The sequence below is a fragment of the Biomphalaria glabrata genome, chromosome 3 (assembly GCF_947242115.1).
Source record: "Biomphalaria glabrata chromosome 3, xgBioGlab47.1, whole genome shotgun sequence".
In the NCBI taxonomy this organism is placed as follows: Eukaryota; Metazoa; Mollusca; class Gastropoda; family Planorbidae; genus Biomphalaria; species Biomphalaria glabrata.
In genome coordinates, this window is record NC_074713.1 from 26,282,656 (window position 1) to 26,300,329 (window position 17,674).

Consider the following 17,674-nt stretch of genomic DNA (forward strand, 5'->3'; position numbering starts at 1 on the left):
GTATATTTCATTAATATTACATCTCTATCACAAGTTAAATATGTGAATATTGTAATAACAGTTAGGCTATATTGAGTTGTTCACATAAGAACTTTATTTGAAAGTGTATTAAGTTTATATGTTATTATAAGGCTTGTCTTCGAGTCCGAAGATTAGTGAGGAATGCAGTTTTTCCCATGGCTGCGCAGGCCCAGCTGTGACCTACATATTTTGCCACATCCAGGGCAAGCATAACCACTGTTCGCATGTGGTCGATTTAGTTTTTTTCTTTCGCGTCTGCGTTTGTCCCCAGCAGCGGATTTTCTTTTGGTCTCAAATGTGTATCCCGCGGCCTTCGGGAGTGAACTCCAACTGACTCAATCTAAGGCCACGTGCAACCAGGTGCTCTCTTCTATGTCAGCTAAGGAAAGTTGACTCCTAAGCTGGTCTTTGAAGCGTTTCCATGGGGCGCCTCTGTAATGTTGACCATCTTTTAGCTCACCAAAAAAAAAGACTGCCTTTGGCATACGTTCGTTTCCCATACGGGATACGTGCCCTGCCCAGCATAACTGTCGGACCATAAGAAGTCCATCTATACTATCCTTACAGGTAAAAATATAAAACGCCTATATTGGTTCAATTGTACTAGCTGTTTGTAGGCGATAAACCAACGACCAACTAACAAAGAGAGGGGGCTTCCAAAAAAAAAAGTTTTATTTTTAGTGTAACTTATCTGAATATTAGTATAATTACGTTTAAAAATTAAAATATATTAAGTAGGAGATGTCATTTTATCTTCTAATAAGACCTTGTCAACTGAAGACTGCTTTTTGCTAGGCGCGTATGCACAATGTGGGTCAAAACGTTTTGAAGAAAACATTTTAAAACATCTCCGCTAGTGTGATTCTTCTGCATTTTTTTGTCACAGAATAGTCGCATTTCTTCCGTATATTCATGGATGCAAGCAACAGAGCCCCGTTTTGCCTGCAAGGGGGGGTCGGCAATCCCAAAAAACCTGCAAGCATGATGCCTCTTATACTTCTCGACATAAATAAAACATTTACCGCTATATATATATAAATATATATGTCTTTAAATACAAACTATAAATTCTAAGCTTTTAAACTTTTACTTAAATTATTATAATCTACATGTATGTTTAAACATTTCATTTTTTTATATATAATATGCACATAGATAGGCCTACCTACTACTACTATATTAGTATAAATCAAACTTTGTAGCACCTATGTTAAAAGTTAACTCTATTTCAAATAAAAGATCTAATAGATCTAAATATTTATTGGCTGACAGAGTAGTCAGTAGATCTTACCAAATATAGAACTAATTAACTGGATGTTCTAACTAATAGTAGCTTAGAGTACTTAGTCTTAGACTGATTTTTAAGCTAGATATCTAGATCTAGTCAAGATGTCATTTTAATTCTATGATAATAGTAACAAAGTAGATCCATCAATTTACATCTATCTATATCTAGGTCTAATAAAGAAACTAGTAAGTATTAAGTTAATTAAGTATTAGAGATCTAGACATACAATATTCTCTGAGTCTAAGTCTAGACTTTAACGTCTAGGAATAGAGTGTCACTAGAGTTACTATTTAACTAGATATTAGATTTTCTCTAGATTTAGGTATAGACTAGACCTAAATCCAAATTATATACTCTAGATTTAGTTCCAGATCTTGAAGTTAGATCTATATACACTAATCTAGTAATGCTAGATCATAGAAGTGAGCCCTGCCCCTACTAGCCCTAGCTAGAATCATCTACTAGATTACTAGATCTAGATCTAAAATCTAAATCTAGACTAGAGTTTTGCCTTTTTTAAAATTAAGTTTTTTTTTATTATTAGATCTAGAATCTAGATTTAATTAGATCTATACTTTACTAGTAGAATATTATATCTGATAATAGATTATAAAATAATACTAATAGATACGATCTACTTTTGATCTATGCTGCTTCTGCCCAGGGACTAGACCTAGTCAGGCTAGTGGTAGATTGTAACTGTAAGATTCTAGATTCCTAGATCTAACTAATTATTCCAATTATCTAGATCTAGCTTGACTAGGTCTAGTCCCTGGATATAATAATAATTAAATCTAGATTCTAGGACTAGATCTAATAATAAAAAACTTATTTAAAAAAAGGCAAGACTAGAATTGACTAGATCTAGATATATTATTATATAAGTTTTATAACTATCGTTACTATCATTATTCATACGGCGATGATCCGGTACGGTAATTTCGCATTTTCGGGTAAATACGTTCAACTTCTAAAATCATTTTAAAATGTAGAAATAGATCTAGAATCTAGATTTCTAGACTAGATCTAGCCTTTAGGTCTGGTTTCAATTTTTATGCCTGCAGATCAAACTTATTAGAATTAGATCTAGATAAATAGATCTACTTGCTAGCTGCTAGATCTAACTTAAGCGTCTCAGGCCGGGGCCATACGGATTTGTTTCTAACTTTTGTTTACGTTTTTGATACAAAGCGAAAGTTCGGAAATAGCGCACGCGCTGTAACTTAAGAATTGTAACTTCCTGCCTTTCTTTAAATTCGACTTATTAAGTTTTAGTTTGAAAGTACAAAACGTGAATGTGAAAAAAAAAAAAAAAAAGTCCGATACTGAGTCGGCAATCAGTCGGACTGGCGTTTGCCGGCAAGCTTTTTTTTTTAACTTCGATTTTGCCGGCATGCCGGCGATCTTGCATCCATGCGTATATTGCAATTTATAATAGCGACGACTTATGTGTGAAAAAAAATCCTCGATAGAGACGTCTTTACATGAAGAATATTTCTTTAAAAAGATCACGCCCATTATAGAAGTACGTGCGCAATATGTAGGCCTACCTCTTTATTACTATATTTAATATGGCCCTCGACTTTTTTATTATGATAAATAGTGCGTTCTGAAAGAAAGCACATCGATATTAGCCTTTTAAAAAAATTCGCTTAGCGCCGAGTCACGCCCTGAATGAAACCACTTGCCTACTTGAGCGAAAACCTGCCGCATCTTTATTTCTATCTCCATTAAGAAATTTTTACAACGCTTTAAATATATGTAGGCAACATTATTTTGGAAAAAGTATTGCCCATAGGCCTATTATATATTGCAAAGTATTTGTTTTATGTAAAAATTCAAATAAAAAAGTTTTAACTAATAAATTGCATTAAACCTTATAACTTAATTTTGCTATTACATAATTTCATAACATCGAACCGAGCCGAACCCGAACTTTAGACCTGACCGAACCGAACCCGAACTATACTCCTCATCGAACCGAACAGAACTTAAATCTGACCGAACCGAACCGGAACTTTAAAAGTTGGGTTCGATTCCCATCTCTACAAAGAACCTTGATTAATCTGCAAATATCTGATCCTTCTCAATGAAACTTAGTTTGGTAAATAACCTTATCTAGTCTCAATGAGGAAAATAACATTGAACTTGACAAACAAATAAAATGATAATTTCTGTAAAAGAACATATGCCCATGCTTGTGAAAAAATTCACCAAAATTTCCCAATCTACTTGCCATACCATTTGCACCTGCCATTCACAGTCAAAGTTGAAGATGTTCTGGAAACAACCCAGGAAGAATTTATTGAACTCAATAATAGTGATAAATGATCAAGTATCCCGATTTGTCTGTGCAGAGGTTTCTTCTTTCATTTCCAATAATATAACTTTGTAAAACATGGGTTTCTAGTCCGTTAGTTATGAAGTCTAAATACTCGGTACAGAAAAAAAAATATGATGCAAAAGATGACATTTATTGTGATCTTGCACAGACTGTCCTGAGAATTCCTGATCCAGTGAAATAAAAACAAGCTCAACCTTCACATTGACGTTTGCACAGACAGTCGCAACATTATTGAAGCAATTTAGTCTGGTACTGTTGTACTATCCATACTCCGAAATGCTTTTCAAATTATCACGCATATGCAGCACGAATATGGTGAATAAGAAATTGGAAACATATGGGTATGAATGGAAATTTATCATTTATAATTTAATTAAAAGGATGCTTATAGATAAGTCAACATACAATTACTTAAGATTTCGAGATTTAACATAAAAATTTGGCAATGCATAACTACAATTTTATCAATAACAAAAGCAGTTACTCAAAATTATTTTATGGTTGGGGCCGCCCCATGGTGGTGAGTTGTAAAAAGGGGTTGCCAAGTTAAAAAGGTTGAGAACTGCTGAACAAGAAGAACAAGAGAATAAAAATAAGAAGGAAGAGAAGAAAAAAAAAAGGCACTGTACTGAAGGATAAAATGATAACATGACCTTTAGTAAATGTGAACTGAATCTATAGTATAGAGAGGAACAAAACTTTTCAATGTTGTAATTAAAGTGTTTGTATGTTTTTGAATTAAAATCACAATTGGATAACTATATTTCTCCACACCATACCTAGAGGCCTAGATTACAATTTTATTTTCTAGAGTGCTATTTTCAGTCTGGTCACTGTGTGGTCAAGCCACACATTATATATGATACAAAGACATTTTTTTTTTAACAACTGAATGTTTGTATATTTATGATAAGCAAACAAGTTAAGGAGGAAAAAAAAGTACTCACATCTTGATCTTCATTAGGTCTGAGTTTATGGTAAACATTCTCAATAACAGATTTTCTGGAGAAACAATGGTAAAACTTGTTTTTTATTACACATCAGTAACACACTTCTTTAACTAACAGTATTTTATCTTGTGGCACATTGAAACTGTGGTTATCAGAAATAATGCCACATAACCCTAATTCAAAATTACTAGTATTTTTTTTACTATATCTCTTTACTTTTAGGAAGTTATTCTGACATATATAGTTTGTTAATCCACATTTGATTTAGTGCATACTTACTTGCTATGAAACCCCCCACCAGGGGGAAAATGATCATGTAACTCCTCAGCAACAGCATGCAATACATAACTAAAGTCATGATTTTCTTGTGGCTCTCTGTCAAGAATTTCTATGGGCAGAAAAATACAATTCAACTTGTACATAGGATTTATTAGAAACAATAGCATATCAATTTAATGACACTCTTTAAAAGTTTTTTGTTAAAGTATACTGGTGCAATTATGCTAGTTCATATTTTTTCTTACATTTCACCACCCTCCCAGTCAAGAATACTGCTTTTTTTTTTTTTGGGTGAATGACAATGTCTCTTGTAAAACAATATTGGGATACCAAGTAAAAATGGCTACAGCTATAAAACTGAAATATTCCTTGGAACTGCAACCTGATCTGATGAAGAAGTTTATTTGAACAATAAGTAAGACATGACTAAGTATGTAGTTTCAACCACAAAATTACCTTTAACTTTTAATTCTATTTTTTCATCAATTTCTTTGTCTTTCTTTACAGCTTCTTCTGATATGGACGGTGCTCCTTCAAAAGCTATTAATACAATACTCATGTTATCTCTGCTGCCCTAGATTAATATAGAACAAAAAATTCTTTCAGCCTATTAGTCCAAAATAAAAAAAACTGTAGAGAAGAAAGCACTAAATGAACAATAAAATATAAAAAAAAATTAATTAAAAAAAATTAAAACTCAATATTACCTTGATTAAACAAGTATCCACTACTTGGTTACACACTTCTTCTAGACTGGAAGTTAATTTCATTTTATATTCTATGAATGCGCAGAGTTCATCATTTGACATAACATCCCAAATGCCATCACACGCCAACACCATAAACTGATCATCTGGATTGCGCTCCTCAACAAAAATCTCAGGTTCCGGTGACACAAGCTGCTCACACGGGCCCTTGCCTTCCACATTTTTGTATTCAAAGTCTCCAAGCGCCCGAGAAACAGCCAATGAACCATTCACTCTCTGGATCATGACACTCCCACCAGCATTTTGAATTCGCTCCCTCTCTCTGGGGTTCACAGGTTTGTGATCGGTTGTTGCAAACGCACATTTACCGTTACGGCACAGTACTGCACGAGAATCTCCACAGTTGGCAAAGAAGATATGTTTGGGAGATACAATGCTGCAAACTGCTGTTGATCCACTTTTGTCTTCGCCACTAACCACCTCTGGCATTGCTCTCATTTTTTCATCTAAATTAAGGAAGCCCTTCTTAATTCCTGCAAATACATCTTCTATGGAAGGTTGTATCTCTGTACCATCTGTCAAGTCAGGTTTGCCACGAAAGTCTTCATTTTGAGTAATCTCCTCTAAAAGTTCTTCTGCACACACTGCGGACACTCTTGCTCCAGCATGACCATCAAATACAGCAAAAAATGACCAGTCTTTAAGATGATTGTGTGGGATGCTAACTACAGCAGTATGTGCATCTTCCATTTCTACTCGCCAGCCCTGCATACTACTCAGACCATATTTTAAATTATTACCAACACCACCTTCATTATGTTTCTCTGTCTTTGGCTTGTCTAAAAATGCCCCCATTTTAGTTTCTGGAAAGAAAAAAACATTCAACACTTTAATTTTTCTTTTTAAATTTTATAAGACACAGAGAAAGTAACTGTAAAATTAATTCTAATGAATTACATAAATACCAGATAATAATTTTATGGAGATAATCTTCCGGCAGCATTACTAAATGAAAAAATAGAATAAGGAAATGCACAGGTATAAAGTAAGCTTAAAAATGACTAGAAAAACACTAGAAACTGTCAGAGGTTGGGACAACTTGGATTTTTTTTTTTTTTTTGGGTGGAGGGTTGTAAAATCATCATGCATAGTAAGGAACAAAGCAGAACCCCTGACTTTTAGAAATTAAAATTAGTAACTCTTGGATGCAAAACTATGTATTAATGGAATAGCAACATCAAACTAAATCAAACCTGCTTTAGAGCTAACCTTTATGTTTAACTTTTCTGCTAAGTATTGTTTCCATGAAAAGATTAATAAAAAAATATAATTTAATAAGCTATTTGCTTTAGAAATGTTTTATTCAAGTAGAGGGATAATTACTATCCCATGATTTAATGTTGTCATAAGTTGTTTTTTTAAATATAAAATATGAACTAAATAGCATTGCTCAGAACAAATCTAAAAGGAAATTAGTGTTTATCAATTTGTATTATATTTGTTAAAATATAAAAAGCATATATTGAACAGTTTTCATATTATATGTTCTGTTTGAGATGCATTATGTGATCTTCTGGATAGATCATGTCTCCAATCAGGATGACCCACAGTGTGAGCTGTAAAGATCATCCCAGAGAGCAAAAGGGCTGAGTTGCCCTTAGACAAGAGAAAGAAAGCTGTCCTATCTGATGGCACCAAGACAGATTCATTTTCATGTACTGTGGCCAAATTTGCCAATCCAGGATTGGTCTGTTCTCACAAATTCATATTCCTTATCTGATTAAAATTACTGAAAATAATCACAGTTTTCATTAAGATACAACTTTTTTTTTCTGTGCATCCCTACCAAAATTATATCTATATATACTAATATAGATAATTTATATATGAATAAGCCAAGCGTTATTTTCATTTTAATTTCAAAATTATTTTGAGCCATCTTTGTATATCCTATTTTTAATTAATTATTAATTTTCTTAAGCATCTATGTAAATATCAACAAAATATTTATTATGGTTCCAGGTCATTTCATCCCCAGTTCTTTTCATCATCTGATCATTTTATCTAACAAATAGTCATTGTAAAATCATGAAATGAGCAATATTTAATATATTCATTTTTATTGACATGGCAAAAAGTGTAACACATTAGATAAGAATAAAATTAAATGCCATTAAAACTATAAAAATTTAACATGTATAAATATAGAGGTCATGTAAAAAAAAAAGTGTTTTTGTGTTCATCTACATAAGATAGATAGATAAGATAGGCTACTGATTGTAAGTACTGAAGACGATCCATCGATTCATATTACTTAACAATGTTTTGTAATTCTCTTTGCCTATAGCACAATTTACAACTAAAATTACAATTTACAATTAAAAGAAATAAAAGCAAAACTTATATAGGTGACATGATTTCATGATATCCTGAGGATGGGTGAAGTCAGCCTTTATTAGAAAAAAAACAAACCTTATTTCAAGGCTAAAATGAAGCGCCCATTTTCAAGAAAGAGCGATTAAAAAATAAAACAAAGTGAAAGATGGTCGCCACGAGTTATCACCGGCATGATCATAAGTATTCTAATCATTCTTCTCATCCCTTAAATGATCTCCACTACTTCCACCACACCTTGGCCTTTGATGATAAATTATCAGCGGTATGGTCATAATTATTCTAATCATTCTCATCTTTCAAAAGATTTCCACTACTTCCACCACACCTTGTCCTTTGATCATTAAGTCATCCCCAGCATCCAATGGCCGGTCCTACAGGTTGCGGGGCCCTATGCGAAACGGATTGCGCGGGGCCTAATTTGGGTTGAGATATGGATAATAAGTGAAAATTAAGATTTTGTATTAGAAAATAGATTCGTCGTTGCATTTTATTTATAGTTTACTAAGTATTAAATCACTGTCAAAAATTAACTTTACGAGCCATCTACTTAGATAGTAGTTTTCCAACAAAAAGTTGATAAACATTCAGATCTGCCTTTTAGATTTACTATCGACTAGCAAAATATCGCTTATTTTAAGAGGTCAAGATAGATTTAGATCTATATTTGTATGCCAATGACTATTAACTCAATGAGTGCGGAGCGTCTATCCCATAGACGGTCTGTCTGCCCTAAACGCACGGAACATCTATCCCATAGACGTTCTTACCCTACCTTTGTTTCATTGCATTTTTAAATTAAAATTTTTAACTAACAACAGTGGAACTATTTTTACTTTATAAAAGAGTTCTTCATCCTTTGTTTACATAGAAATTAGAAGCTTTTGGCTTTATTTAGACATTTATTTATTACTTTTTTTACAATGTAAAAAAACGTCGCCATGACTACGCTAGTCCAAGACACACCCACAATGTTGACTACCAAAGAGACTTTATAATTATTCTAAAATTTATCACAAATAAATAGTAATAATGAAGAATTTGATCTAGATATATAGATTAGATTCAGGTAGGTCTAAATTTAGCGTATTTATATCTATATTATTAGTATTTAGATCTAAATCTATTATTGTCAGTAGGCTAGGTGTAGTAGTCTGTAGATCGAGATTGACTAGATCTAAGCTTTTATCTCTAGACTTGGACTCTAGATCTAGATATATCTTTAGATCTAAGCTTCTGGTAAATAAAAAGAAAAGAAATGCCAGATCTACATCAAATAATCATCCACTGTGGGCATTTTTTCCCCATTTTCTTTTCTTTTTTTTTTTTTTAGTATTGTTTATCTGTAAAAATCTACATCATGGCTATCCTTGTCCAAGACACACCCACAATGTTTACTACTGAAGAAGCTTTATTATTGTTTTATTTATACTTCTATGAATTGTGATAATGAAGATCTTGATCAAGATTTAGCATAGGATGAAGCAGACTTGGACATTATTAGCATTTAGATTTAGATCTAGTATTACCTTATTATATGCTTAGGCCTTAGCCTTAGACTAGGGCTAGGTCTTGAATGTAGATCAAGGTTGACTAGATCTATGCTTTTATCTTTACACCTTTGTAGATTCCTATAGATCTAAGCCTAAGATAAATGAAAACAACAGAAATGGCAGATCTAAATCCAGTATTCATCCACCATGCTGGGCCTTTTCTTGGTATATTTTCTAGCATTTTTTTTTAGAATCATTTTTTGGTAAAAATCATCACCATCACTATACTGGTTCAAGTTGCACTCCAAAAGGTTTACTACTAAATAAAAGTAAAATATAAAACTATTCTAAATCCATAATTTATCTCAAAGGAACAGTAATAATGATCTATTAGATGTCTAAATCTTAGGTAAAATGAATTAGGATTTTTATTGTCCTTCATCTAGTTAGAGATTTAGGCTTTGATCTCTCGCTAGCCTATGTCTTGCACTGGTCTAGTATTAGAATGAAAGATGTTCTAGGCAAATAAAAAGAAGACAAATCTAGATCTATATCCCATTGATTCGAATGTACATAATATTTGAGTGCATTTGGTTGATAGATTTAGTACTGGTATCTATTGTTATTGGTAGTAATGAAAAGCGCAATAATTTTTACTTTTTTTCTGACTAAAAAACCAGGTAAAAATAATATAATCAATGATTCATCATCTTTTATTGACTGTTTTATCACATTTCTTTTTGAAAATGCTGTAAATAGTCTAAATATGCTGTTTCAACAGTAATACAAAGAACAAAATCTAAATTTAGGTCTCAAAAAATCAAAAGTTGGCATCCATTTTTTTTTCTGAGTGTCATATTATTTAGATTATAATTTGTATCTTATATTTAAATAGAAAGATGTTTACATTTTCACATTCTCCATTCATTTACCTTTACTTTGATACCAAATATGCTATTATAACATCATTGGTACTTAAGCAATAAATTTTTGTTTTAGCCATATTTGGAACATTTTCTTTTTTTTTTTTTTAAAAGTAGCATTTTTTTGGAAAAAAAAACACAGCAGTCAAAGAGTTAAAGTACATTAAGTATTAGAACTTCTCGTTTTCTTATAATTCGCCTTATTATTACAATTTTATTAAATAAAGCTGACAATGTCGTTTCGTTTTTGCAATCGCGAGTAGGATTGGCGTTTTCAATATTGAATGACACCTCAAAATGACAATTTTGTCTGTTGTAAGGAGATTTGCAACAGTTTTAAGTTTTAAGAAGATTTTAATAATTTCAGGAGATTTTCATGACTTTATCTTATATATTATAATTTCAGGAACTCTTTAATAATTAGTTGATATGGTTTAATATAATAATTTACACCTAGAATTAGCATCGGGCGGGCCTATGAAAGCGCGGGGCCCACTGTGGCCGCATAGGTTGCAGTGGCCTAAGACCGGCCCTGAATGTAAGATTTATCATCAATAATGTAAAGTGAAAGGGGAAACACTATAAACGCATTAATAACATGTAAAAAGTTTTTTTCAAAATTAAAAAGTTTTCTACATAATCCTATTTATATATTGGATGAAACGAGGGCTTAAAGTCAAAGCCTTAACAGCACAATTAAACAATGAATAAGAAAAATAATTTAATTGGGGATGAAATGACCGGGGAAGAAGTGACCAAGGATGAAATGGCCGGTCACCATTTATTACTGCAATAAAAAATATCAATATATCTAATTCTATCAATGTTACTTTCCCTTTATGTATTTGCCAGTGATGCCCAACCACTGTAAACAACAAATCATTGCAGTCAATGAAACCAAGACGCTGTGGCTTCATTATTTGGATAGCACTTATTTAGCATTGTGTTTACAAGTTCTTCTTAGTACTAAAATAATTTATGCTTGTCATTAGTCAGACAAAACCAATGTTATGTGTTAAATATGGAAATTATTTTGCTCAATAAATGTTCTTAAAATTCTTAAGTTTATATGTCATGATTAACTTGTTTGGCTAAATGTTTGAAATAATTTTTTTTAAGCCTTAATTTACTGCTAGTCTGGTTAACTTTCACTAAAAAACATGTTTTGTAATAAATGTTCATCAAAATTTAATGAACTAGAAAATTGAGTTTATGCATTATTTGAAAACTTTAAAAAAAAAATGTCCCTAGTTGGCTTGTAAATGTCACTGTAAGAGCTGCTATTAACTAGGCAGTAATTTTTGCAAGCAACACTATCAATGTTAATTATTTACACACAGAAGTAATTTTTTTATGAAGCACAATCAATTACTGTTAACATGGCTGTGGTTTTCACAAGCACTGGAATCTCCTTGCCAACACGAATATTAATTTGGTATACAATAAACTCTTCCTTGTAGAAACAAGACTTCTCCATTGTAGTGACCATAAATTGTTGATAATTAAAAGACCAGAAAACCCTTACTACAACTTTACAAAGTGAGCTGCATTATGATTTGAACCCGTAACCATCACATGAAACCAACAACAACCATTTGCCACTTAAAACTTTGCTATAATTAATTCTGTTAACCAAAATCAATTCTTTAAATGAATGCAAACTACACGGAGTAGCCTTTCTTCCTCTAATGGAATTTGATTTTAAGACATCTTATGTACATCTTTGCACTTAAAATTATCAATTCTTTAGCCTTGACAATAGGGATTTATTAATTTAAAAGTAAGCATTTCGTTTTCACAAACTTTTACTGTCTATCATACCAATTTAAACTCCTACTACTATGACTATTGATAAAACTGGTGTTACATGACAAGCAAGAAAGTGAATTTGATTTGGTCAAATCATTAGCATAACAATGAAATAAATAAAATTGTTAAAATAACCACAACAGCATGAACCCATACTAGAGGGAAGGAAGGCAAATACAAATTCAGAATGACAAGGAAGCACAGAAGACAGTGGTGGCAATAGGTGACATCACCACCAAAAGGTTAAGAACTGACTATTAGAATGGCTGATTGACTGAAGGAAAGAGAATAAAAAAAAAACATATATTATACATGTGAACTACAAACTTGTGCCAGGAACTGAAGAGAAAATGGCAAGAAGTAGGATTTTTTTCTTCAGTACTATATTGGATTAAGTATTATTATATTTATAATAATTTTTCATAAGCAAAACAAACAAAAAAAAATGGGGAAAATATAAAGAAAAGTGTAGTTATAGGGAAAAAAAAGTTTTCAACTATGCGAAATAATGAAAAAAAAATGCATGCACATAAAAATTTTCTATTTCATAGGATAGGTTGTATGTGAATTTGCATCTCAAGGACACTATTAACACTTCATATTAACAATATATATTCCTTTTTTTTTTTTACCATTTCAGAACTAGTCACCAATACTGGTAGTATACAATCGTTGATTTTGGGTTGTTTTCTTTACACATGCACTGCTACTTTTTAAATAACTATATATACCTTTACAAACTCCTGAGAGAGCAATAGTGAACCTATTTTTATTTGTTTATTTGGTATCTGCAGCATGATGGAATGGATTTTTTTTTTTAATTACATTTTTTGTTGCTAGCCTATAAAACAATGAAACATAATTAGCCAATGTTTCTAAATAGGTTTTAATTGAATATGATTTTAATGGGAGTATTAATGCTTCAGCAGTAGAATAAGAAAATGGTCGGGATAAGAGCCAATTGTGACAGTAGTAAAAGTGAAGAACAAAGCAATGCTAAATCCAGTATTAGACGACAGTTACATATTAAACATACAGAAGCAGCACCAGGGACCAAGTTTTCAAAAGAGAAAGTAGCGAATTAAATGTGATGAAAATAAGGGTCTGCGCAGATTGAGGTCCGAACCAGTGACCCTGGAAATGACACCACTTTCTAGCAGCAACACATCAAAGCGAACTTAACCTCAAGACCATAGGAATGACTAAAACAAATCTTCTGATCCAGAGGCAAGGGACATTTAAGGATAATACAGATTGTTGTGGTCACTGACTCAAAATCTGTTCTACAGGCTTTGCAAAGCCCTGGACCATGGCCCCCAAATATCAACACTGTCATCATGGTCTCACGCAACATAAAGCAGCGCTATGGCGCCCTGTAATAATGCAGTGGGTACCGAGTCACTCAGGTGTGACTGGCAACACTATTGCAGCCTCCTTGGCCCACCAGGGAGGGCAAATTCCACCAACTGAACGGGCTGTAAGTTTTCATCATGCCCTGGAAAAGTGGTATGAGTGCTGGGACAAGTCCCAAAAAGCCTATGGATTCTGGGAACGCATGAGGCGCCCTTACCGCACTTCCCGTGATGGAGTCTATCCAGGCCTAAGCAAGCTATTATAGCACAGTGCAGGACAGGCCACTGTCCTGTTGGCTCATATTTCTCAAGGCTATAGCCAAATTTTGATTCACAATGCCCCCGCAGTGGGGAAGAAGAGGAAACAGTGCCTCATATTCTGTTTTGACTGCCCCAGACTTGCTGATCTCCGCCTTGACAGGTCAGGAAAACCAAAAATTCTCAACCTGTATGGTGACGCGTACGCCTTACGCAAGCCAGCAGGGTTTCTGACCAGGGCTTTCTCAAGAGAGGATTTAAGCCTCTCAAGCCCTCACTCAAATGGAGTTTGATGATGATTATGATCCAGAGTCATTCGCCACCCCAGTATTCAATGGTCACATGCCCCAGCTAGTCCCGACCCCACTTCGCCACACCCATCTTCAACAATTTTAACAGAGCCGACAAAGACAACCGTTAGGCATGTATAAGACAAACATTGGCTCTATCTCTGTAGCTCTCATTTTGACAAGTGGACACTATAAATACACTACATATAGAAGCTATAGGGAATACGAGCTATTCAGTTGTAAATTTATAGTTAGATCGAGCATTGATTAAGTTAGATCTAGTCAAACTGGAGATTGGGATGCAGATAAATCTGATATATTTTTATGTTTTTGAGCCCTGTTAACCAGACCTGCCTACCAAAAAAAGTCCAAATGCGTAACGCTGATGGTCAAAATGCGTATTTTGGCACCAGAATGCGTAACACTTACGCGATCCACTATTTTGTCATATATATATATATAATATTAGATCTAGATGTCATGATTAGATCTACAATCTAAAATTCTAAATCTAGATCAATACGACAATAGAGATGATATCTAGCCTAGATCTGGATCTATCTATATAATGAATATAATCTACTCTAGATCTGGGCTCAAGAGTGTTACCGATGCCGTGGATCCGCTACAAACGTAGGTCTACTCCAAACTTTCGTAGGCCTACCTTCATCCTTGATCTATTCTATACTAAGACTAAAAATCTAGTCTAGATCTAGACTAGATGGTAGTAGATGTTATCGATCTAGATCTAGTCAATCTAAATCATACTACAACTAAATTGGATCTAGATTGTAGAATATAGTAATGACTAATGTTGAGAATCATGACATAACGTTATGACTAGCCGCTAGCTAGATCTATTCCTGAATAACAAGTTATCTAGATTCTAGATCTAGAATCCAGATCTAGACAAGATATCTACAATGTCACTCAATGTGTTTTGAATGGATAGCACTTCGATATTTTTTTCTATACAAATGAATACGGGAATCAGGGATTCAACATAATTAATTTCTACTAATGAACTTACAAAAAAAAAAAAAAAGTCACGTTGGTGTATCAGCTAACTGACGGTACCAACCTAGTACCAACCCGCCACTCCCTCACTCTCACTTTCTTCATTTCTAGACTAAATCTAATTGCTATTAAGAACCAATCAACGTATAGATCTGGACACAATGTGTTCCCCCACCTTTTCTTCCCCCCCCCCCCCCCAACAGAACGGCTTAGCGTGACCTCCGTGACCGCTCGTAAGGTAGTCAAGAGAGGGGAAAAAAAAAGGATACGAAATGCGTAACGCGACGGGTTAAATGCGTATTTGCGTACTGACGGTCATTTTTGGGAGATTTTGCGTAACGAATACGCATTTTGCGTAACGGTAGGCAGGTCTGCTGTTAACCTATTTATGACCTGAAACATGCAATGAGTTTTATTTTATTTTTTTTTTTTTCTGTGAATTTAGGAAAAAAAATTGATTTTTAAAAATTATTGATACAGAGTTATAACCTTTCTCTAAGGGATGGGGGGGGGGGATAGTTTTTTACAACTGCTTGGTGGCTAAATGGTTCAGTGCTAGATCTAACTTTAAGCTCGGTTAGTTAGTTGATCTGCTTGGGTTTTTCTATGATTTAAAAAAAGTGTGTATGTACTACATATAATAATTAAAAGTTAACATGGCCCTAGTGTTAATTACAAATAGAATTTTTAATTTTTATATCTCTTTGCTTCAGGAGTTAACACGACTTTTTAAAAACAAAATATGTGTGAGTTAATTAAGCAAACATAAAACCAATTGAAAATCTATTAAAACTATAAATGATTAGCTCAGTAATTAGTCACAAATGGTGTACATATCTATATATAATTCTCTAATGGCTCAAGAGTTTGGACACCAAGTAAAGGAAAGATCACTCTTTTATTTCTGCAAGTCGGAATTGAGTTACCCCACGTAATTTTAAGAGACAAAAAAAAAGGGGAAGGGGGGGGGGGGGAGTAGTATTCACCCGTCACTTAATAGCTGGGCTGGACTTAACCATTGTGGGGCCCTATGCGAAACGATTTTCACTGGACCAAGTTTAGGTAGGGATATGGATAATAAGTGAAAATCAAGAGTTTGTATTAGAAAAACAATTCGTCTTTGCATTTTATTCTTTCTTTACTACATACAGAATTACTTTACGAGCCTTGCGTGTAGCAAAGTCATACAGTATATCATAAAAATTCTATTTCCTACATAGATCATGCTCAATAGCAAGAATCACCAAATGTTTCAATCTATCAATATGAGAATTGTTGACCTCAAGTAATTCTTCAATTATGGATATTGTATAATGCCGTTTTTTTAATCGCGCGTAGAATTGCCTTTTTCCATATTGAATGACACCCCAAAATGACAATTTTTGTCTATAGATTTCAGGAGATTTGTGTGAGTTTTCAAAAAGATTTTAATAATTTTCAGAGATTTAGAGGACTTTTTCGTATATTTTGCAATTTCAGGAGATTTCCAGGAGCTCCTGGTAAATTATAAGGCTGCAGGAAATCTGTTATAAGTTATAAAATGGTTTCATTTAATAATTTATACACCTAAAATTAGGAATTAGCGCGGGTCCTATGAAAGTGCGGGGCCCACTGCAGTCTCATAGGTTGCAGTGGCCCTGCAAAATAGCGGCGTATGCTACGCCACCGATCAACTGCCTTTACTTTCCCCAACTAAAGTCAGGTACCCATTAGAGTTGGGAGAACTCAGGGAAGCCCTAAAAATCCTGAAATTCAAAATCCCAGTCTACACTGAGATTTGAACACATGACCAGGTTCAGAAGCCAAGCACTCAACCACTAAGTCACCGTGCCCCCAAATCATACATGTCACAGTGATAGTTCAAAATTTAGGTATGATAAATGCTAAATAGATTTAGCAATTGCAGGGGAGAGCATACTTTATTTAAATTATTTTGGGGGGAGCAATTTTGTTTTTTAATTTATACCAAAATCATGCATCAAAATATATATATGTGATGATCAGGCCGAGGATTGTATTAATAAGTTGATAAATTCACATGAAGTGAAGAAAGAAACTTCTCTCTGTATTTTCTTAAAACTTCTTTAATAATACTTCTTCAACTTTCACATTAAATTAACTTCTCAATTCAATAACAACTTGACTTGATACTTCATAAATAAAACTTAAATGATACATGAAACTTCACTTAGTATAACTTCATCTTATAAAACTTTAACTAATGGACCCGCTAATATCACAAAACTTATTATTAATCGATGACTGAGCGAGGACCATCGCTCTACAAGAACTACTACTATGCGAGGACCCCGTCTAACTGACTTTCCCCTAATTTATACTTTCTTTCATCGTACGTTCCAGAATCATGGAACCTTCTCAGATAATTATTTTAGTAACTTTGACCTTCTAGAAGCTGACCTGTGCTATTTTTTCCCTTAACCTCTTTCTTTGATTGGATACCTAAAATTAACTTGTTTACGCTGGACACTTGCACTGGTTTGAACTAGCTTCTAGAAACTGGTCGAAATAGGTCACAGACTCGACTCGTG

General features: G+C 33.5%; 1 protein-coding gene across 2 annotated transcripts in view; it reads right to left on the reverse strand.

Annotated features, from left to right (window-relative positions):
• The window catches only part of LOC106056999 (protein phosphatase 1B-like), a 29,337-nt gene that overhangs the window by 8,698 nt on the left and 2,965 nt on the right, over positions 1–17,674 (reverse strand). For both annotated transcript variants that reach the window (XM_013213992.2, XM_013213991.2), the window contains exons 2-5: positions 5,590–6,452; positions 5,339–5,456; positions 4,883–4,991; positions 4,601–4,655 (exon numbers count right to left, since the gene is read on the reverse strand). In XM_013213992.2, the coding sequence (XP_013069446.1) occupies positions 4,601–4,655; positions 4,883–4,991; positions 5,339–5,456; positions 5,590–6,444 (1,137 nt within the window). In that variant the 5' untranslated portion in view covers positions 6,445–6,452. The remainder of the gene's footprint in view (positions 1–4,600; positions 4,656–4,882; positions 4,992–5,338; positions 5,457–5,589; positions 6,453–17,674) is intronic.